The sequence below is a fragment of the Lineus longissimus genome, chromosome 11, assembly GCF_910592395.1.
Source record: "Lineus longissimus chromosome 11, tnLinLong1.2, whole genome shotgun sequence".
Classification (NCBI taxonomy): Eukaryota; Metazoa; Nemertea; class Pilidiophora; order Heteronemertea; family Lineidae; genus Lineus; species Lineus longissimus.
In genome coordinates, this window is record NC_088318.1 from 1,414,902 (window position 1) to 1,437,270 (window position 22,369).

Here is a 22,369-nt window from a genome sequence, read left to right on the forward strand (position 1 = left end):
TTCACTCCAAGCAAAGCCAAAAGCTGACAATTGACCAAATTTTCAATTGGTAATTAAATCGAATATCAGTAACTTACACAATTGAACAACAGTCTTTACGAGTCATTAACGCGGCCCAGCATTTGATAAAGTTGGTCAGCCTTAATGAAAGTCTCAAGATGTAATCATTTTGCAAACAAGGTTATCAAAAACCTGCCGATAACATGCGGAGAGTTATGAGGTGTATATCAAGTAGGTTTAATGCACAGATGGGACAGTCACTTTCAAAGTTTCACACCTTGGATTTGACTCAGGAGATTTTGAGAAATTGATACTAATGGTATTCTTGATACTTATGGTGCTAGTCCTCGGTGCTTAGCTGAATTCAGTTGGCAGAATAGTTGGAGAGACTATAGATACGGTATCTATTTAGTAGCAGGAAGGTTGTGACGGAATCACAATGGCTGAAGGTGGCCATGTCCCGCACATGTCACTCCTCATGTCGAAGTCCAGGAAGAAGGGGATGTTGACGCGTGTGAAGACGAAACTGAAGGGAAAGCGTATGATAACATCATTTGTAAGTAAAGTTGGGAATTTATGGTCTCGATGGCGTAAGAGGTTATCATAACCACACACTTTCACCCCAATTTATCCAAAAACCTTCAGTAGTACTTGGATGAGCTGCTCATTCATCGCTACACACAAAGAGACCTGCCTGTGGTATCCCATCGAATGTGGGGTGCGAACCAGTGACCTCATGACCTGGAGATCAGAGCCGCTCGAACATCCCTGCTTCCGTGGATAGCAACAGCTTGGGTTTGAGCTTCTGTTCCTCATGTCTGAGGCCATGTGGGGAAGTTACCAGAGCGTTGATTCCCTCTTCTTCACTGGAGACTCTTTGGTCATATTCTACAAAGTGTGGGGCATTCTTGGCATCTTCATCGATTGCATTGGCCTTGATGGCTTCAGATTTTTGTCGTTGGGTGAAGCGATTCCTGTTCCATCATTCTGTGCTTGTGTCAAGTGAGTTGCATTGCCATTGACCCTAGAAGTCTACATCCTTTTAGCAATGCTTGTCCAACCCTGTCAAGGTTGCGGTTACACAAGGCAACAGGACAGATTTTCTGACCTTTTTGTCCAGTTTTCCAGTCTTTGGCTTCCAAGGGTCCCACCCCAAATACTCTTCAAATGAACCTCTTTTATTGACTGCTTGTTGCTTTAATTTGTTTGTGTTGTTTTATTTCTGTTTTTAGTTTAGGTGCTAAAAGGTGCCTTTCCATATTCAATTATGTGATCAACAATGTGTTTGATTTTCACAGACAACATTGATACATTGTGTCGTGGAGTTTTGACTACCGTTTTGTCGATGTAATATTCCATAAATTCGCATTAAAACTGTTTGAGGTCTTGAACTATAGACGCCAGTAACCTCAGTTATTCTCACCTTGTCGTAGAGTAGAAGCGAGTCTGTTTAAGTGTGCAGCACTACCCCCTCCAAGGTAGCAGTTCTTACCGACATTGTTTTGCATGATTTGATAGAATGTGCGTCTAAGTATTGATTGATCAAGGTTTCTTAGAGAACGTCCTTTGTCCAGATTACCCCTTTAAGCATTTATGGTTTGGCCTCAATTTGTAGGGCAGATCACTTTTCATGGCTATTTTGCTGATTGATAGCCCACTTTCCTTGGTTTGTTTACTGGTTGCCAGGCACCAGATGATGCTGCCATCTACTGGAAATCATTATAACCAGGACAGCTGGGCCCTGTTGATTGATAGTTGGGTCAATTGATTGATCAATATATCTCGGTGATTGTGACAGAACTGGGTGTACAAATTCAATGGTCAGGAGGTAATCATCCAGGCCTATGGGTTGAGTGATTTGACCTGATAAAAAGTTAGGAATTTTAAGTGTATGTTGGGTCCAATGTTTCACTTTCATTGATGGTTGCTAATGTAAACAGACAACTATGAATCGTTCATCAGCATATTCTTTTCACTGCTATGTTCCTTGTAGAGTTGTACACTGCTGTGATTTCAGACAAACCAAGACATATAACTTTAAACACTGCTACGCCCCACTGCACTAGTACAATATCTTGTAAAGGGAAGCTATGGGTAGGAGCCAAGGGAGAGAGGACTGAGTTCAAAAACCTGCCAATAGGGGTCTTGTATCATGAAGAACATCGAAACTGAGCTTGCACATGGAATATGATTATCCCTGAATCAAGCGCAACCCAGTCCCCTTACTATGCATCCAAGTTACCTGAAGACTACCAATTTGACCCCCTAATTTGTCCCTATAGTCCCCCTTTAAGTGATTCTATTATAACAAGTGACAGGGAAGTTTTTTATCCATTTTTGAAAGCTGTAGGCCTACACCTCAGAACACAGGTTCTCATCAATGAGAACAACATGTATATTTATGGGCAAAGACCAAGGGCTTCCTTGCTTGAATGATCAGCTCCATGGTTGCGTTTCACGATGAAGCTATGCTCTGATTCACAATCAAAATCGTCTTCAAAATGATTCCTTTCTTTAGTTAGATCGAATTCTTCGATCTGTGTCACTTGCAAACACCTACACATTGATGCCATTCCCTGTGTAAAGTGTTTACAAGTATCTGGTCTATTCAAAGTGAGTTGAATTCTCAATATGTCTTGTAGGCACAATATCGTTTTTGGTGGACAAGTCACTGTCTGTAATATCACTCACAATAAACAAGATTAGGCAGTGCCACTTGGAGGTATCTAATCAGTGGATACTTTTCCCGAATTCCTCGCAATTTTTCTGGACTTTGATTTTTCTGAAGTTGACTTTTGCTTTTGGGCTATGAAGGGAACATAATTCACCAAAAATACCCCTCAAAACCTTCTCTTGGATTTGTAAATACGAATTTGTGATGGCACTATTGGGTGTCTTGTCTGATATTTGAAAACTGACACAATTTTTCAACAGTAAGGAATGTGTATTTCTGTCAACTTTAAGTTTTTTCTCTGAATTGTGTCAACTCAGAAACCAAAAAAGAATAACTTGTTTACTTTTCATCTTAAGCGATTAATGTTTATCTTCCATTGTGTTTGCACTCTTGTTGTCAAACAAAATGGTCTTAAGAAAAAGAATTCACAAAGTTTCTTAATTTGTGAATTCTCCATTCTTAGCACTTCCCATAAGCAAAAGTAAGTCAGCCAGGGTAGGGGAGAGCAGACTCAAGGATTTTCACCAATTACCACTTTTCTTCAGGATCAGATGTTAAAATGGAATCCATGATTCTTTATCTCTAAGTCGAACAATCTCTTGATGTAAACATGTCGACCACGCGTTCCCGCTTGAAGGCCGTCATGGCCGTGAAGGTCGTGTCACAGGACGTCACAGTAAGTCGATTTCATCTCGTTGAACAACATTTTGGCATATGTCCCTGAAGTCTGTCGTTGGATTAGATCTTATGTGTTCAAAGGATGAGCAAAGTTTGCCAAACGTAGCGTTATAATGAACACCTTCCCAGTTATCAGTCTGCAGTAGAACCTCTCTATTAAGGACACCCTAAGGACCAACAAAATGTATCCTTAGTAGAGAGGTGTCCTCAGGTCAAATTGAATGGATACCAATTTGGGACCAAAAACTAGTGTCCTTTATAGAGAGATGTCCGCTTAGGGAGGTTCCACTGTATATAGGGTGATGGGGGTCGGGGGGGGGGGGGGTATCTTGTTTCGAATAGAATATCTTCAAGAGTGGAATAGTGTTTATAATTCCTTTCAAGTATCGAGTACATTCGTTACATACACAGAAATCAAATTTTAAGAAAAAGATAACATTTACTTTCCTGGTGTGACCGATGTTGAGGTTGACCTTATTTCAATTCAAAATGGCTAGAAAAACATTTCTAATGGTTTTCAGAGTTTTGAAGTGAATTTGCTTTAAACAAATGTGATTCAATGACTGTATATATAGTTTATACTCAAGTTAGGCTCTTGGTCCTTCCACCCTGTGAAACTAAAACCGAACATAATGATAATTTCAAGTACTCTCACTGGTTTCTAATGACACTAGAGATAAACTGTCCGAATGCGACGAAACCCTTGGTGCTATTTTGCCCTCTGGGATACTGGGCCCTGATTCACAGTAAAATCACTGGTCAAATTTTGGTTGTGTGGCTTGCCAAGAAAGCATTTCAGTTTTTTGTCCTCGTCTATTTTATTCCAATGGTTACTCATGTGAAATCTTGTGTCTAATCCTGTGTGAGATCATTGTGAAGGGATCAGCTTGCGCAGACTGGTTTTGGATTAGACCCGGTCCTTTGTAATAGAAACTAATGACATTATCACAACGACATGGATATCTACAGGAATCGGACGCAGGTAGGCATTTTTGACAACAGCCTGTCTCTCCTGAGGTTGATGGTTTCGATCCTCAGTCGGGTGTGACTTCATATGATAGAGAAGATGACTCTCTTTCACAGCGTTTGATTCCTCCAGGGTCTCCAGTTTCCTCCTACATCACATTACAAATTGCCTAATATCCTTTATATGGCTAACAGCATCCTATTTGACTTCATGTGTATCGGCCACCATACAACATGTACTGTTTTAGCAGAGAAATTTCATCTTGGCTCCCAGAATCCTGCTTATATGTTTTGAGATGGGATCCAGCATGATTTGTAATGAACTGTGGTGCAAATGTTCTACACGGACAGCAAGGTTACTTCTGGAAAACACAGTAAAGATACCTTGCAATCTCTTGCTGTTAAATCACTGGATAGTGGGATGTGTGAAGGACAAGATGGTGTAACGACCAATGTTCATTGTAGTGGGTGGGGAGGGTCACATAATGAATCCTGTCAGTGCTCAACACCAACAAGTCTTCGCCATCATCATCAGTGCTGCCATCATGTATGATCTGGCCAGTACTATGACATGAACTGAAAAGAATGACAGGTCTCTTCAACGAAGTAAGTCTTTACTTCGTATTGGTAAAATTGCACTTGAATTAAGGAGGTCACATCAATATCTGCAGCATAAAAGATATTTGTTGTTCAATGATGGCTTGTCATAATGCTGTCATGGTGTCCAGCAGCGAGACATAAATAACACCACCAGAGGTTCATAACACTTTTGAATAACTGATGGTAAAAAGGATTGGGACAGAGAATGTGTGTGGTGTAGGTACGACTATATCAAATCAGCAACCTGGAATATCGCGGGGAGGATGTTTCTGAAGACCTTGCGTAAAGTTCCCTCATGATAGCACTGGGCAGATTTGTTCCTTTCGTGTTTGAAGTCGTGACTTTAGGATAAGATAAGGAAGTTGTGCCTTATCATGGTTTCTACCTCTCTAGATCTATGTAATCTTTAATCCAGGTTTGATTGGAATCAACTTTTTACGCCCATACTTCAATCTGACTAAATCCTGTCATTTCCTTGTCTTATTTGCCTTCAGTTGTTCAAAAAGACACAGCCGTTTTTCAGCTATTCTAGTTGAGTGCAGTTCTTTATGGCCAATTTAAAAGTAATTTTCCATCTGTGACATTGGACAAAGGATTTTCATTGAAGGGCGCAAATTACATAGATCTTCCTAGATGTCCACAACACAAGGTTTAGCCACTGGATTAACTATAGTCGGGTCTCTCCTCATAGAATGTCTTGAATGTTCTCGATGAATTCAATATTTTTGGAGTATCTTCCCATATTCTTGTTGAATTCCTTGGCAAAATTTCAAGGACTGGATATTTTTCCTTCGTAACTGCCAACAGGGACATTTCTGTTGACTGCGGCTCATGAACTACGGTAGTCGTCATGCGTTCTCAAGTGAGTAAAATAGAAGCAGCTATCGAACGTTCCATCATTTATTAGGATCGTTTAGGAGAACTAATAGAACATCCCGATCGTTGCCAACCATCCTCGGCCTGAGCTCTCACTGAGTGTGATTCACTGAATGCTTTGTTTGGTGAGATTCGCTTTCTCGGCCGTCGCGACTCGCAAAAATCAATGTCTCGCCAATGATCATAGTTTGCAGTAACTATTAGCGTGTATGGAGACTACCAGGAGATTCAAAAACTGTGAAATACAGACAGATTTCCTCCGATCATCGACCCATTGTTGAATGTTTTGTCAGAATTGTTTGTCTGTGCTATATTGGGTCTTCATAAGGATAATATAGAACACTTGTGAGATTATAAGAAATATTTACATAAGGAAGAGCATATTTTGCCCACAGGGCAGTCCTCGATAATCTTTCGGATTGTCCTTGGTGATTTCGTATCTTTTGGATGTATTCATGTACAGTGTTGGTAGTGCATCGTGTGGTTGTTTAGTGCTAGAGAAGGACACTCAGGAATATGTCGACGCAGCGACGAGGCTCCGTCTTGGTCCCGGTAAACAGACAGGTAAAAGATAAAAGAGATTTTGATATTTCATATCTGTTTATTTTTTCTCTTATGACTCCGACTTTTGTGATTCTCTATCATATTCATCATATACTGGTGTATTATTATAGTGTTTGCACTTTTTTAACCCATGGGGCATGACACTCAGTTGCAGTTAAAAATTGGCCTAGGTTGCCTTGTGGGATATTTTTCGTTGATCATATTTGCCTGGGCAGAGTGTACTCTTCATGGTGGGTTCTATATCACTCTCCAAGTCCTAAACCTTCAGTTCCAATGACCTGGGTAGAGTTTGTCATTCTGATGACAGTCAGAAATTGACAGTTACAAATTTCCCCTAAAGATGGTGACATTGGCCTAGGGAATCATCAAAAGCATAGAAACTGACATTTTCATATCAGTACATAGTTCACCTTCTTCATCTAGGTGGAGACACAGTATGCCTTAGTTCATTTGTAATTTGTAATTTGTAATTTGTAATTTGTAATTTGTAATTTGTAATTTGTAATTTGTAATTTGTAATTTGTAATTTGTAATTAAAAAAATTCAAAAGGTTTCACTGGCTTGGTGTCTTAAGAGATTGATAAAAGACAGAAGGTGAATATTCCATCTTCATAGTAAGGACGGTCTTCCTCAGTACAGGCCTACTGTGACGTTACTCAGCTAGTTGGTTACAATCTAGTTAGGTTCAGTCTGTGCACCCTCGGGCAAAGCACTTCTCCTGTTACTAATTCCAATCACAAAGATGTTACCCTGCTTGTGGGGAGTCAAACTGCTATGCTCAAATCATATTGGCTGTGCTGGGACAAATGCTGAACATGACACCAGCCAATCTGGCCATGGAATTTTCCCATGTTATCGGATCTAATCTCATGAAAGGTCCATATTTTATTCATCAGTATTTTAGAATGATTATATCCCCATAGCTGCATAAATATAGCAGGAATTAAAACCTCTGTAACAAGACAACACATTTTAAGTGGAAATCAGTCCAGTTTAACCGGGTTTTGGACTACAATTATTCTGTCCTTGTGGAAGAGTATTGATTTCCATATAGGCCTATTTGGAACACTCTGTTTCCTTGGTGACAATGTATTTGATAAGTTATTTTAGATATCGATGTTCAATTGTCTGTCGACTATTGTACAAACATCATGTTGTTTCGAACCGATAATTCAACAGATCTCTAACGTATTTTTGTATTTCTTGCTTTTCTCGTTGTCGATGATACAGACGAATTCGTCAGAGGTGTTGTGCTGTAAAGGATTGGATGGTGACATTTCAACTTGAATCAGTGGGAGATACTTCATTTGATTTCAACTGCTAAGCATTGACTGGAATATTTTGTATTTTAGTTTGCACGGGTATCAAATGGCAAGGAAATGCTGCCAAGTTAACCAAAGTATTGGCTCGAATCTTGTAAAAGTTGACGAAATTTGTTTGGGATATGTATCAACGAAGATTATCGGTCAGTTATCTCAGTGTTGTGCGTTCAGGTCTTCATTGAAACCTTTAAATGTTGTTCATTTGTTGTAATCAAGACATTGATATCTGTCAGGACAGCTTTCTGTGATTAATGGCCAAGGTATGTCAAAGATGTGTCTCGACTGGAAAATGTTTGTGACAGTTTTGTTTTGATTTGGGAGGCCAATGCCAAATTTAATGCATTAATCATTATATTTTGCCTGCAAATGCAGAATGTTGTCTTGCTCCAAAACGATGAGCAAATTTGCCAATATTTTAAAGTAGGTTTGTCTATTGTGTCCTGTTATGTAATGCCGTTTAGCTGCTGCAAGCAGTTTTCCTTTTGTTGAAACAGAGCAGTATTGGTTTGTTGACAGGTTCCTTGAATTGTCACCAGAGGTCACCACCTCCTGATCAATACCATAGTTGTTGCTATAGTTACTGTCAACAGTGGCATGCTGGCCTAAAACAATAAGTACATATTTGTAATTGCCAATGATTGTTGGCCATTCATAAGTCCAAATATAACAAAAGTAGAAAGCAAGACTGGTCCCTAAGTTAAATAGCTCTAAGTGGGCCCAATTGGTCAGCATGCTTAGGCTTTCTGGACGAGGCTATGTTGGGTAACCGGTTGGGATTGTTAAGATATTGTGCAAGATAGACCTATAATGGGATCTCAACAGGTCATGAATTCCTTCAAATATATATATATATGTGCGATTCTCAAATAGGCGGACTGTTATACCATATGTTCATATTCAGTTGAACCTCCCTTAGCAAACAGCCCTATTTGCAGGACACCCTCTCAATAAGAGACAGCGATTTTTGCCCCAAGTTTATTGTTTCTATACAAGTTAACATCTCTAATTAGGACACCTATCTATTAGGGACAGCATTTGTCAGTCCGAAGGGTGTCCTTGATAGAGAGGTTCGACTAGTCTTCTTCTAGTCCTCATACACTCGTATCGATGGGATCCCCCCCCCCCATGAAGAAACATTATGAAAAGTTGTTTCAAGTCTGTTCCTGTGGTCATGCGATAGTATAGAACCACAAGTTCATTGCTTTGGCCTAATATAAAGCCAATTGTACAGTTGAGCAGTTGCATGGGTTGTGGATTAGCTGTCTGTTTTACAGTATAAGCCAAAGTGGCTCAGAGTCAAAGGCCTAGGCGAACAGAGAACATCATGATTTAGGCTGGCGTGTTGTAAGATATTGAAATTTGGCTTAATTTACTGAAAAAAATGGAATCGAACACGCCACATGGATCGCGACAGGCTCCTGTCAATATTACTTTCAACCTGGTATGTACAACTCTGTCATCAAATAGTCCTCCTTTAAGACAAATTATCTTCTCTTGGCTCTATTCGATTGACCTGTCTTGTCTATGATAATCTAGCCTTCTGTGTGCTTCGGCTGGATCTCGTTAGCCCGTGGTACACTGATGTGTGATAATTGGCCCCTGAAAATGGGAAACATGCAGTGGGAAGACTTTGGTAGAAATCACGATTGGGCATTGTTGTCTTTATGACATCCTGTTCTGTATTTGGGGGAGACACTTTCCCTGAAAGGAGAGCTGTACGTGAGCTGTCTGCTCAGTTAATCCCCCCTGTCCCCAGAAGTATCAGACCACAGCCGTTCTCCTTCAGTGCGAAGCTGGATTCCCCACTCATATCAAACCCTTTCATCTATTGATTTCAGCACATATTCATATCAATCTAAAGTCAATGATTAACTTTAAAATAGCATCATGTTGTCATGGTATCCATTAATATGAAAGAGAGGCTGTAACCTTGACCCTTCATGCTCCGGGCCACTTGATTCTGAATGAGATGCTGCCTGGGATATCAGTTACTGATAACAAGTTCGATGGGAATATAAATATTGTTATTGAAAAGGCTATAGATCAGTATGAAATCCCATATTGTGAAACGAATGGCTAGTTAGTCGGACGGTGCATTTCTATTTGTCATGTTATTCAGTTATTGCATGGATCAAGTATTCTTTTAGAACTTTTTTTTGGTCATGTGTGGTCTTGTCGATTCATTGCGCCAGGGAATTTAAAACTTGATATCATTGAAATTGTGAGAACTTTTCACACCTTTCGAACATTTATACTCCACCTGCAGCATGTCTGCTGGCAAGTGCGTTTAACGTCAACATTACCTAAGAAAACACGAGTCGGTCAATATACTCGTATTGATGTTCATGTTACCAGCACTGGTTTGTTGAAGTAACAAATTGATCACTCGATCGGTAACCACTCAGAACGAGTACTATTGGGGATTAACGAATTTGCTTGAAATTGATATGGTTGCGATTATAGCTCCATTGAAGTTCAGTGCGTTCTCAAACGCCCGTCTTAACCTCAAAAAGGTTGTACAGGACCAACCCCTGACAGACAAGTGTTGGTTGACAATTATTGGCAACACAAGTCAGTGATCCATTGCATTCAAAGAACTAGCTCAGTCCCCTTAGGAGTTCAGTATACTCTCAAACTTGTGTATCAATCTCCCAAGTTGGGTATGAGGACCAATTCTATTCAGGGACGCTTGTGACCGCAATCATGACATAACGTTATATATCGTGTGGCATTGTGTTTGCAAGGTGTGAAATGCAAGGGGCTGCAGTTCGCCTGAGGGACGTTTCTCACAGAAGTGTTCATGTGAGCATCCTTGATAGGACTTGCTGTGTAAATTTGGGAGTATTTGATCAGTTACCTTTGGAGACACTATGGATTACTAACTAATTATTACTGCCAGGCTTTGCATGATACTTTAAAAGTTTAATGGAAGGTCCAATGAAGATGTCAGCGGCGTTGATTTCAAAGGCTGATCTAAATTTGTTTCAAGTAAGGAACTCTGTGTTGTTGCCATAATCTATTTCTAAAGCTTTCAGCCATCTTCTAGCACCAACAACTCAGAGAGAGGGTGTGGTGGATGACATCCCAATGGGAATAATAGTCTTGCCATCCCTGTGTGCCTTCTGATCTAGACTTCTCATAGTTTGCTATACGCCCCAAGGACTCTGGTTTTCCTAACCCTCAACATTAACACAACAACTGAATACTGAACCACTTTTCAAACTTTCTCTCTCCAGCAAAAGCTAAAGGAAGAGCGTGAGGCGAAAAGGGCGCATCTTGACGCGCGCCATGATTACATCCTACAAACGGTCGCGGACAAGATCGGTGTGGACAAGTCTGAGGTTGAGGATGCGATCCTCGAGGGGACGCAGATTGAGACGATGGATCGATTCCTCGTCGCCAACGGCAGCAGCCAGATCTTGTTCTTTTATCAAGAACCTGAACAGGAGCGTGAACACGGTAAGTGCGGAGATTTAGGGTTCAGATTTGGTTTTTTTGGGGGGGGGGGGGTATCTCGGCCTTAAATGGCCTAATTTGTAGTCTTATGTGATGATCAGCGTAAACTTAATCAGCAAAGTTTTCTAACATTGCTTTCTCTACTCCATTTGACAAGTCTATCCCGTGTAGTCCTATGTACCAAATTTTAACACACTGTCACGCAAACCTTGAATTTTGACCCAACATTACACTTTTCCATCTCATCCCAGTGTAGACACATACATTTCTGTCACCTTTTCACGCTAACCGGCCCAACATTTAGGACATTCATAACCTTATTTGTGACAGATAAAAGGCCTTGTCATCAGATCAATAGGTCTTATTATACTTCACATGCATATTGTACTCTCTATTCCATACCCAGTTGGCCGAACAAGCTGTAGTTTGAATCTAGTTTCATGTATAAGTGGTAATCATGAAATGCAGTAGACTTAGCTTGAAATTTGTATGAATGCTTTCAATCCAAGTTACTGTACATATATTGGACATGTTCCTATACAGAATGTACAGTTGAAATCAGCCAACTTATTGTGATTTAGACTTCTTCCTTTTACTTTCCATAGCTTGGACAGGTTAATCCCCAAATAGTGAATCATTACCATTTAGCTTGATGTGTTTACATGGTCGCTACTGACAACCAAGTGTCACTTAATTAAAGCACAAAGACCAAGTGATAAATTTACTATTGAAAATAATGAATGTCAGTTCCATGAGTGTTGTAATCAATCAAGTTGGATCGTTTTTACCCGGCGAATAAGTTTTTATTAAAAAAATGTGTAAAAAGACATTACTCCTGAAAGTGATATGTTGGGAGAGAGATATATTTGCGGGTCCTTTGTTTGAACGAATATTACTTTTGAACAAGTACTGTTCCCATTTGCATAGCCAATTCTATTTTCCAGTGACGGTGGACTTTAAACTCACACCGCGGACCCAGGCCGACGTTGCCCGTCGTACATCAACAAGTAATAGTCTTCTCGCCTCTCACTGCATGCATATCATGTTTGTCCCTTGCTTCCTCGCCACAGGCACTTGCCTTGTATTGCTCTCGTTGTGCTTAGCCTTAAAGGGACCATGGCTGAACCCTGAAAAGTTGACGGATCATCCTATCTGAGCTCCTACCATTGTATAAGTTTGATGTCATTGCATCGCCTGTATCCTCGATACCTTATGCCTTGCTTCTACATGTACTCTGTTTTGGAACTTCGATAAAAAAAAAAGATAAAGATGATGTCACAGAGTGCTGTCAGCGATTTTTTCAACGGGATTGCGTCAAAAGTTCGAGTTGACAACATCTTCAGTGGACCAGAGACCATGTAGTGACGTCATATATAGTACGCCACATGTGGATAATATCTTGGTCGGTGTTGCCACTTTTGCCACATGGGTCTGTGAAATCAATGTGACGTCCAAAATGGCGTCTTTGCCACATTGGGCAGTCCTATTCTTCCATGCTACCGTGCTCTATTATGTAAATATGGTCTTATGTCCTGTAAGTGGATGTCACCTTTCTCCTCGGCTGCACCTCATATATTTTTACCTTCAATCAGGCTTGTGTAGCGATCTGTGAGCGTGGTGGTGTGACAGATGATATTGTCATGTCGTAAAATGGGTGGCAGATTTTGATTATCGAAGACGTGTTTGCATAACCCAGGTTGTGGTTGTATATTAAACATGTTGTCTTTTATGTTGCCTTTGCCTGCAGTTGCACCCTGGCTTTCCATTTCAACATAAATTCATGTACTAACATTTGACAAGAGTGGTTTTGGGGGAGTGGTGTTGTGGAAGAGCGATGGCCTAACAAATATCAGCCTTATTATGGAGAGCGAGGTTGTGGGTTCAACTCCTGGCCCAGTCACTGCTTGGTTACCCTACTCGTTGAGTTCAAGTCAATGACGTCTGGATGAAAATTTTCACTGGAGACTGGGATAACAATCCTAAAGCACTTTGACCAATGTCTCATAGGCCTACTATGAAAAAGTGCTATGAAGTGATAAATTTTATCATTGTCCATCGGTATGTGTCTTAGATCTGGAGTGTCCTGTATGTGCCTGGAAAGGGTATTCATCACATTCATTGCCAGTGCATTGCCATTAACCCTTTATTTACAGAAACGCTCAGTTTTATTCAAAATCTCTGTTCAATATCAATCAACCATCAACCCTGTCTTCTCTTGCTTCAGCAGTCGATCATCTGCGTTTGGGCCCACCCTCGAACCGTCCAGCGAAGTCTACAAAACCCAAAGTGTTTGTAACAAACGGACGAGACGTTCCACTCCATGGGTTGTGTTTGATATTCACACGGAATAACCCCAACGCCGACGTCACTGATGCAACAATAACTAAGGTGAGTTTTCATTCTCGGCTCTGGCTTTATAAAGCTTTACGAGCAGCCATTGGTTACAGAAGGGACGTTCCGTTAACGCACCAACTATCGTATTCCGGAGAAGTCGGATACCTGTAGGGGCTCTCCTGAATCTTCCTTGTTTCAAGGGCTCGTGAGGAGATAGGTTTTTATATGAGAAAAATTAACAAGGTGAAAGGACCATGGTGAAACCACTCACATCTCGCAAGATCCACTGTGACGCTGTGACTATATTAATTCAACAGGCTCTTCTGCAAGTGTCTATTAGTGTTATCATGTGGACAACCCCTGGTAATACTAATGTTAACCTGCTGTAATCTTTTCAACTTTTCAGGAGGTGAACTTCATGATCTTGGATACTAACGCGACCATGGCGAATGGCAAGGGCCTACTCCATGCCGTAGACCATATCTTGTCCAGCGTGTTCATCCCTTCGCTCAAGAAGATGGAGGCCAACTGGGGCAAGCTGAAAGATCAGGAGGGAGCACAAGTCAGGACAGATTTCCTTAACACACTTGATTCATTTGTGTCTGTCCTTGTGGGTGAGTCCACTATCATCATTATTAGATTCATGAAAAATACCTTGGTTTTATTGAATAGAGAACTGAAACACTGATCGTTAAAGTGTATTTTGTATGTAACGTAGTGCATAGCCGGCCTCAGTTGTGGAAATATTGACATAGAAAGGCCGACATGCTTGTGTATGTTTGCATGTAAGCAACCCCTAACTACAAAACATAGCCACACTTCATGGTTTGGTTTTGTAAAAGCATTATCCATGAAGTCAATAAACTGTCATTAGATAAACTGGCAAATGTGAGCATGAATATGCATTTACACAGGGTGTGACATAAATATAGCTTGAAAAGTTTCAAATTAACTGGAAATCTTTGGTAGAAATCAAGTTCGCCTGTTGGCTCTCAGATGTACGTGTGCATGTAATATGAGTAGTTTTGAACCTTTGGTTCATAGGCCAGACCAAGTCTTGCAACCATTTCTCCTTATCTCCAGGTGCCCAAGAAAGTCTTGAAGAAAAGGTCTCCTTGAAGCCGTGTGATTCATACGACCTCTCCAGGATTCAGACTCCATCAGACTGCATCACTGTCGCAAACAGCACGGAATCGCTTGGTCATATTGAAGACTGCATTCACGTGTGGATTAAACAGATTGAGCAGGTGTTAGCAGAGAGCGAGCAGATGAGGCGGGAGGCAGACGACATTGGGCCACGTGCCGAGCTCGACCATTGGAAGAAACGCATGTCACGGTTCAACTATTTGTTGGATCAGATCAAAGGTCAAGAGGTCAAGGCCGTCCTCGGGGTCATGCAGGCAGCCAAGTCAAAGATTCTAAAGGTATGGGTCAAGTCTACAGATTGAGAACCTTTTCCCTGGATGACTGGCATCTCCTCATCATCACTGCCCAATGATGACAAAAGTAATTTTGCAATGTCTAACTATAAACATGAAAACAGCTACAAAAAACTAATCACTTGTCTTTATCCTCTCAGACTTGGCAAGAGTTGGATAAAAGGATCACAGACTCTGCCAACGAGGCCCGAGACAACGTCAAGTTCCTGTACACGTTGGAGAAGTTCTGTGACCCCCTGTACAACAGCGACCCTGTCGGCATGATGGAGGGCATCCCTGGACTCATCAACGCCATCCGAATGATCCACAGCATCTCCAGGTACTATAACACATCTGAGAGGATGACGTCACTCTTCGTCAAGGTTAGTACCAATTGAAACCAATAATGAGCTTTATTCCTTTTAAATGGGAATGATGACATTGCTTCATGTGCTGAAGCTCTGCTAGTTTCTCAACCCCTACTCCTAAGTACGAATAACTGATGCTCATTGAAAATCATACTTTTAAACAATCAACTTTCAGTGCTGTCTTTTTTGTCATAGACTTGGCCATTTCAATATGTCTGAGTGAGCTTATAGCATCACTCTCTCCAAAACTTCTTTCTGATCGTATGAAATATCTCTATTCTTGTCCTGTAGATCACAAACCAAATGATCACAGCCTGCAAGTCCTACATCACCAATGAACGCTCGGAGACGATCTGGACTCAAACGAGCGTTGAGGTTATCAAGAAGTTGAACGACTGCATCGCGTTGAACAAAGAGTATCAACGATGTTTCCACAAGACAAAGAAGAAACTCGAGGAGAAGCCGGAAGAGCGCCAGTTTGAGTTCTCCGAGATGTACATCTTCGGCAAGTTCGACACATTCTGTCGTCGTTTGAACAAGATCATTGAGATGTTCAACACAATGGAGACGTATTCCCACTTGCCCGATTCAAAGATTGAGGGCATGGAGATGGTTGCCGCCAAATTCAATGTGATCGTGACGTCCATGAAGAAGAAGCCGTACGACTACCTGGACCACCGCAAGACGGAGTTCGATTCTGACTTTGAGGAGTTCAAGAGGCAGATACAAGAGTTACATGTAAGTTACATCTACTTTTGGTCATCAATTTTTATGATAAGCCTGATTGCTCCAAACTTTGTTGGCCATGTGAGTCGTAAGATGGGCAGTGCTATGGTAAAGGGTATTACGCCAGAGATATGATAAGCAGACGTTACTATTGTTGTCATTTTCTTTCAGCTCTCCATCTGCACATTCATGGACCAGCGCTTCGAGCGCGTCAGCAACACCCAGCGAGCTCTCTGGCTCCTCAGGAAGTTTGAACGGCTTGCGTTGCCTAATCTTGGAATTCACGAGAAATATGCTCGTATTTTGTCACACTATGGCCGCGATATCGAGATGGTGTCCAAGATCTACCAGAAGAACAAGAGTGATCCGCCTGTTGCTAGGGATCTGCCCCCTATTGCAGGTTTGTTGAAATGTTATTCCCATTTCTGATACAATGCCAAGTGGTCTTGTGGTCATCTCAACCATCTGAACAAGAATCTAAAATCAAGATTGCTCATGAACCCATCATAGGACTACCAGTACTTTCTGCGATTGTTAGGAATGGGTTGGACCCATACTTCCTTGATATATTTTACAGTGTTATGTCAATGCTCTTGACTGATTTCGTTTCTCTTCATTCAGGAAAGATTGCGTGGGCCCGCCAGTTGTACCGTCGAATCCAGGAGCCCATGGAGCTGTTCCAGCAGCGCCCAAACCTCCTCCAGGGGGCCGAGGCCAAGAAGATCATCAAGAACTACAACAAGCTGGCAAAGGTCCTCCTCGAGTTTGAAGTGCTGTATCATCGTGGTTGGCTAAGACAGGTCGAGGCCGCCAAATCTGGGCTCCAGGCATCACTCTTGGTGCGTCATCCAGAGACACACCTACTGTATGTGAACTTCGACCCCCAGATCTTGACGCTGATCAGAGAGACAGAATGTATGTCGCGCCTGGGACTGGATATTCCGCAGTCTGCCAAAAATCTACGCCTAAAACAGGGGCTCTTCAAGGACAACTATAATGCTTTGAATGTAAGTTGATTAATTTTCGAATTAGAAGTTGCTTGGCACCTCATTCGGAAATCATTAGTCGTATTTAATCTGCAGTCTATTTCATCCGGCAACATTGTTATCTGAAGTTAATAGTTCATTTCAAAAGGAAATGTGGGGATGTTGACTTCATCGCTGACCTTCTTCACAACCTTTCTACTTACAGTTGATGCTGGCAGAAAATGCCCGCGTTCGTGCCAAGATTCCTACAGCCTTTGACCCGTTGATGGTGCCGCATATCAGCAAAGTGGACGACGCCATTGAACCTGGAGTCACAATGATGATGTGGACATCCATGAACGTTGACAAGTACATCGAAGGTAGGGCACAAATTTCCTTCAAATATTTGTGAGGAATCTGAAGGATGTATGTCTTGTACAGTCAATATTAGCCATTGGATCATTTCTCAGATATTAACGTGATAATGATTCCCCGTTTCTGTTCCAGGTGTTTATGCCGCCCTGGCTGACCTTGAACTCCTAATGGACCGCGCCAATGACTTGGTTGAGTTCCGTATCGATGCGGTCCTCATGGAGATGAGCATGGCTACGCTGTGCGAGCTGCCTGAGGATGAGCCTTGGTCGGTTGACAAGTTCCTCGAGAACACCCAGGTATGGTTGGTGTAATGTATCTGGTCACTTTGGTACCTGTTTGTAGTCTTCCGTGATAAATAGATGTCAAAGAAATCACTTGGTTGCGTTATATCTGACAGTTAGCACATTGAAGCTCTTGTTCTATGTTGGCTTTAAATCATCATTTTCTGAAAAAAACCAATCATAAGTAGGTTTTTAAAAATGGAAATAATGAAACGTCTTGTTTCTCCAGATGTTATGTATGCACGGTGCCCAGAACCTCCAGTCGAAGTCGATCAATGTTGAAGATGCCGCCAACGAACTCATCAACATGCTGTGTGTCCTCGAGGAGGAAGAGGTCGACCAGGATGACTTTGAGGATGAAGGTCACGATGATGAAGGTCAGTTCAAGGTCGTTTGGGGTCCGCTGCTCTTAGGTTGCGTGCAGTTGCCATTACTGTTGGATGCCAGTTTTGGTAATTGGTTGGGTGACTCCCACTTCAGCCTAGGAACAGGAGTCCATCCATGGAACATGGCAATCAAAGTTGATGTATTGCCTTTACTCGCAAGATGACGACAGCTCTCAAAGTGTTCAGTCTAAGTTGACTCAGTTGATTGAGACGTTTCGTTCCTCACCCTCTTTCTACTTTATGTGCTGAGTTATCATGTGAATCTTACTCTACAGATGCTGAGAGAGGCAGCCGTAAGAGCCCGACCGGTTCCCACGGTTCTGGCAGCCCCAAGGCAGCCCAGAAGGCCAAGCCTCTTGACGGCGCAGCCAAGAAGAAGAAAGAAATCAAGGAGAGTATTGAGGAGGCAGCCAACGATCTATTGAATCATTTCAACCATCGCAACCTTGATGCCCTGCTCAAGGTCACACGCTACACCCTAGAGGGTCTGAGGAAGAGGATCACTTCAAGCTCCATGGTTCATTATATTGGTGAGTGGATGGTTGGCTACTTTTATAACAAAGTTTGCTCTGATTAATGTTAATTTAACTAGCACCATGTGTATACTACCCTGGTCACTCAGTGAGTGTAAGACTGCAAGCTCTAGGCTGCCCCCATCCAGGCTCTCGACCTCAACGTCATCACAAACGGGCGATGACTTGAGGTAATAATGAGCTGCTACGACATAGCGACAAATAGTAGGCCTATAAAATATATCAGCGAGTCTGTCTCTGTGGTGATTGCATACTCTCATTTTCTCACCGTTCCAGACAGTAGCAAAGGAGACGTCAAGAAGGATAGTCGTCCTTTCTTCCGAACGAATGCTACTCTGGCCATCCCCAACATCACCATGCAGCCAGCCCTTGATGAAGTCCAGCAGTCTGTCAACAAGGCAGCTCAGATGGTCATCGGAGTATCCAAGGGAGTCTCCCTCTGGAACAAAGATCGTAGACAGACCGAGAATCGCCCAGGATCCGCCTCGGATAACTTTGAGAGACGTAATAGCGTCACCAGCAACGTCCCATCGGAGAGCTCTCGCAGCGACTTGGTGACCCGCGGCCGGGACAAAGAGCAGACGCAGGCCTCCATGGTCACCAAGGATCAGAAGAACAACTACTTCAAGAACGTCTCTGAGAATAAAGAAGTATCCAAGTTGGCTTCACTGCTTTCAACCTCCATCAACTCCACCAAGAAGGTAAAGTAATATTTCAACTTCGAAAATTCCAGTCTTAATGATATGAGGAACTTTCCCTCTTAGATAGATGTTGCCTGAATGCCTTTGTTCTTTGAATCTATAGCTGATCCATGTTTCCCTGTTTTCTCCAGGAGGTGACAACTGCTCTGGATAACTTTGCTCACTACAGCATCCTGTGGGAGAAGGACCGTGAGGCAGACCTCGTGGAGTTCATGAAGCAGGACCCGAAACTCTCCGAGTACGAGGCGATGATCCGCCACTATGAGGAGATGGAGACTGAAATCATGGCGGAACCTGAGTGGTACGATGTGGGAGCAATCGCCCTCTATACCGGTAAGCTGGGTTTGGATTCTTCTTTGCATTGCGTCTGATGAGTTTTAGTGTTATGGCCTGGTTATTCTGTCTTTGGAAGTTCCACTTAAACATTGCTGGATATTTGAACTTATTGTCTATCCAATCAAACACTTAATCCATATCAATAAACCTGTTGCAAATAATCTTAGTATCTTTCTTTTTCTAGAAAATCTGAAGTTTGGCTTGTTGACCGAGACGAAGGCCTGGCGTCTTCATTATGGCAAGGCTTGCAACACCAAGTACCGCTCAGAAATGGACAACACGGTCGAATTCGTCGATGAACTTGGCAAGAAACTCTCTCGTCCAATCAAGGATCTTGATGACATCAGGATCGCCATGGCAGCACTCAAGGAGATCCGCAACAATGAGATCCGCATCGATATGGGCATCATGCCGATTGAGGAGTCGTACGCCATGTTGAATAAGCACGACCTCCCCGTTCCTCGCGAGGAAGCTGAGCGCGTTGATACGATCAGGTACTCATGGGAGAAACTGCAGGTGCAGGCTGGTGAGGTGCAGACCTACCTTCTCAAGATCCAACCCAACTTCCGCACGGAACTCATCGACAATGTGGTGATCTTCCAGAAGGATTGCATCAACTTCTATTCTGATTACAACAATGTAAGTCAAAGTCCCAGAATCTTCAGGTCAAATTTGTTGGTTGCTCATCGAAGTTTTATTTCATGATTATGTTTGCAACAAGACGAAATAGTCAATGGCTGAAATGCTCCTTCACCAGCTTTTGCCACAAGGACTAATATTAAGATGTTGTAGAGTCAAATCAAGTGAAAGGTTTTACTTTCATTATCATGATCATATGTCCATTAGCCATGCCAGCCATTGTGGCAAACCTGGATTATACAGTATCATACTGTTCTGTTCTCAGAGAGGTGGATCTGATCCCTGGTCATTGCCCTGTCCAGTCCCGGATCTCAACCAGTCAGTGAGACATGAATCTAACATTCCTTGTTTATTTTCAGACTGGCCCAATGGTTGCTGGCGTTGCCCCACGCGAGGCATCAGATCGTCTTATCATCTACCAGAACAGATTCGACACTCTGTTCCGTGAGTACATCACCTACACTGGTGGTGAGGAACTCTTTGGTCTGCAAGTTACTGCCTACCCGGAGCTGCTACAGATCAAGAAGGAATTGAACCTCCTGCAGAAGCTGTACGGCTTGTACAACGATGTCATTGATACCGTCAACAGTTACTATGACGTCTTGTGGGTCGATGTCGACATTGAGAAGATCAACGTTGAGCTGCAGGACTTCCAAAACAGATGTCGTAAACTCCCGCGCGCCCTGAAGGAGTGGTCTGCCTTTGAGGAACTGAAGAAGACCATTGATGACTTCAATGACATGGTCCCACTCCTGGAGTTGATGGCCAACAAGGCAATGAAGCCCCGTCATTGGCAGCGAATGGCTGAGACCACCGGTCACATCTTTGATGTCGAGAATGAGAACTTCACATTGAGGAATATTCTCGAGGCACCGATCTTGGAAAACAAGGAAGATATTGAGGACATCTGTATCTCAGCCGTGAAAGAGAAGGATATTGAAGCCAAGCTCAAGGCAGTCATCGCTGAATGGGGAGGTCATAACTTCCAGTTTGGTAACTTCAAGAACCGTGGCGAGCTGTTACTGCGTGGTGACACGACTGGTGAGATCGTCTCGCTGATGGAGGATTCGCTCATGGTTCTCAGTTCCTTGCTTAGCAACAGATATAACGCACCATTCAAGAAGACGATTCAGCAATGGGTTCAGAACCTCTCTAACTCCTCCGAGATCATTGAGAACTGGATGACCGTGCAGAACTTATGGGTGTATCTCGAGGCTGTGTTTGTCGGCGGCGACATCGCCAAACAGCTACCCAAGGTGAGTGAAGTTCTGCGATGATAATATTATTCACTACCTGGAACTGTGGATGTGAAATCATGATTCCTGCTGGTAGATGCCAGTGGAGACCAAAGGATCCCACAAAAGGTGTTACTTGGTAGACGTCGGTTCCCTTGATTTCTCAGCTGAAGAGCAAATACTGTGAGGCTTTACTCACGATCTGTTTGTTCTCTGTCTTGCAGGAAGCCAAACGTTTCTCAAACATCGACAAGTCGTGGGTGAAGATCATGACCCGCTCCCATGAGACGACCAACGTGGTCCAGTGCTGCGTTGGTGATGAGACCCTCAGCCAACTGTTACCTCATCTCCTGGAGCAGCTTGAGCTCTGTCAGAAGTCACTCACTGGGTAAGGATGCCAGGGATGTTCTCTGTGGTCGTTGTCCGCAGGGCTGATGCAGATCTGGTCTGACAGACTCGGCCATGCGACTATATGGTGCTTAATGTCAAGATGAAAGCTAATTTGGTTAAGATTTTGGATCATAATCTGTTTTATTACAGCACCTTTATCGTTTTAACAGAATGCAAGGAACCTGTTGAAACTTTTGCTATTTTGCTGCCGTCTGCTCAACGCTTCCTTCTATTTCAGCTACCTGGAGAAGAAGCGTCTGCTCTTCCCCCGATTCTTCTTCGTCTCCGATCCTGCTCTCCTTGAGATCCTTGGACAGGCCAGTGACCCCCACACCATCCAGGCTCATCTGCTGAGCGTCTTCGACAATACCAAGTCTGTCAAATTCCACGAGAAACAATACGAAGTGATCTTGTCCATCTTCTCATCGGAGGGAGAGACAATTGATGTAAGTTTGTTATCTAATTGAGTTGCTAATTTTGTTGTCCAATTAAGTTACCAAGTTTCTTGTTGATTGAGTTGCCGGGTTGGTTATCTAATTGAGATGC

General features: G+C 42.6%; 1 protein-coding gene across 9 annotated transcripts in view; it reads left to right on the forward strand.

The window, feature by feature from the left end:
* Nucleotides 1-22,369, forward strand: part of LOC135495525 (dynein axonemal heavy chain 5-like) — a 47,604-nt gene that overhangs the window by 7,392 nt on the left and 17,843 nt on the right. For 3 of the 9 annotated variants that reach the window (XM_064784264.1, XM_064784261.1, XM_064784263.1), the window contains exons 2-20: nt 10,917-11,139; nt 12,081-12,143; nt 13,361-13,524; nt 13,877-14,084; nt 14,554-14,894; nt 15,050-15,271; nt 15,548-15,994; nt 16,154-16,382; nt 16,604-16,989; nt 17,174-17,327; nt 17,455-17,618; nt 17,833-17,980; nt 18,265-18,519; nt 18,799-19,223; nt 19,355-19,556; nt 19,744-20,198; nt 20,558-21,454; nt 21,658-21,821; nt 22,062-22,269. In XM_064784264.1, the coding sequence (XP_064640334.1) occupies nt 10,917-11,139; nt 12,081-12,143; nt 13,361-13,524; nt 13,877-14,084; nt 14,554-14,894; nt 15,050-15,271; nt 15,548-15,994; nt 16,154-16,382; nt 16,604-16,989; nt 17,174-17,327; nt 17,455-17,618; nt 17,833-17,980; nt 18,265-18,519; nt 18,799-19,223; nt 19,355-19,556; nt 19,744-20,198; nt 20,558-21,454; nt 21,658-21,821; nt 22,062-22,269 (5,355 nt within the window). Of the gene's footprint in view, nt 1-323; nt 557-2,644; nt 2,723-3,219; nt 3,351-6,120; nt 6,359-10,916; nt 11,140-12,080; nt 12,144-13,360; nt 13,525-13,876; nt 14,085-14,553; nt 14,895-15,049; nt 15,272-15,547; nt 15,995-16,153; nt 16,383-16,603; nt 16,990-17,173; nt 17,328-17,454; nt 17,619-17,832; nt 17,981-18,264; nt 18,520-18,798; nt 19,224-19,354; nt 19,557-19,743; nt 20,199-20,557; nt 21,455-21,657; nt 21,822-22,061; nt 22,270-22,369 lie in introns of those variants that run through there. The other 6 variants (XM_064784269.1, XM_064784265.1, XM_064784270.1 and 3 more) reach the window with 6 other exon arrangements.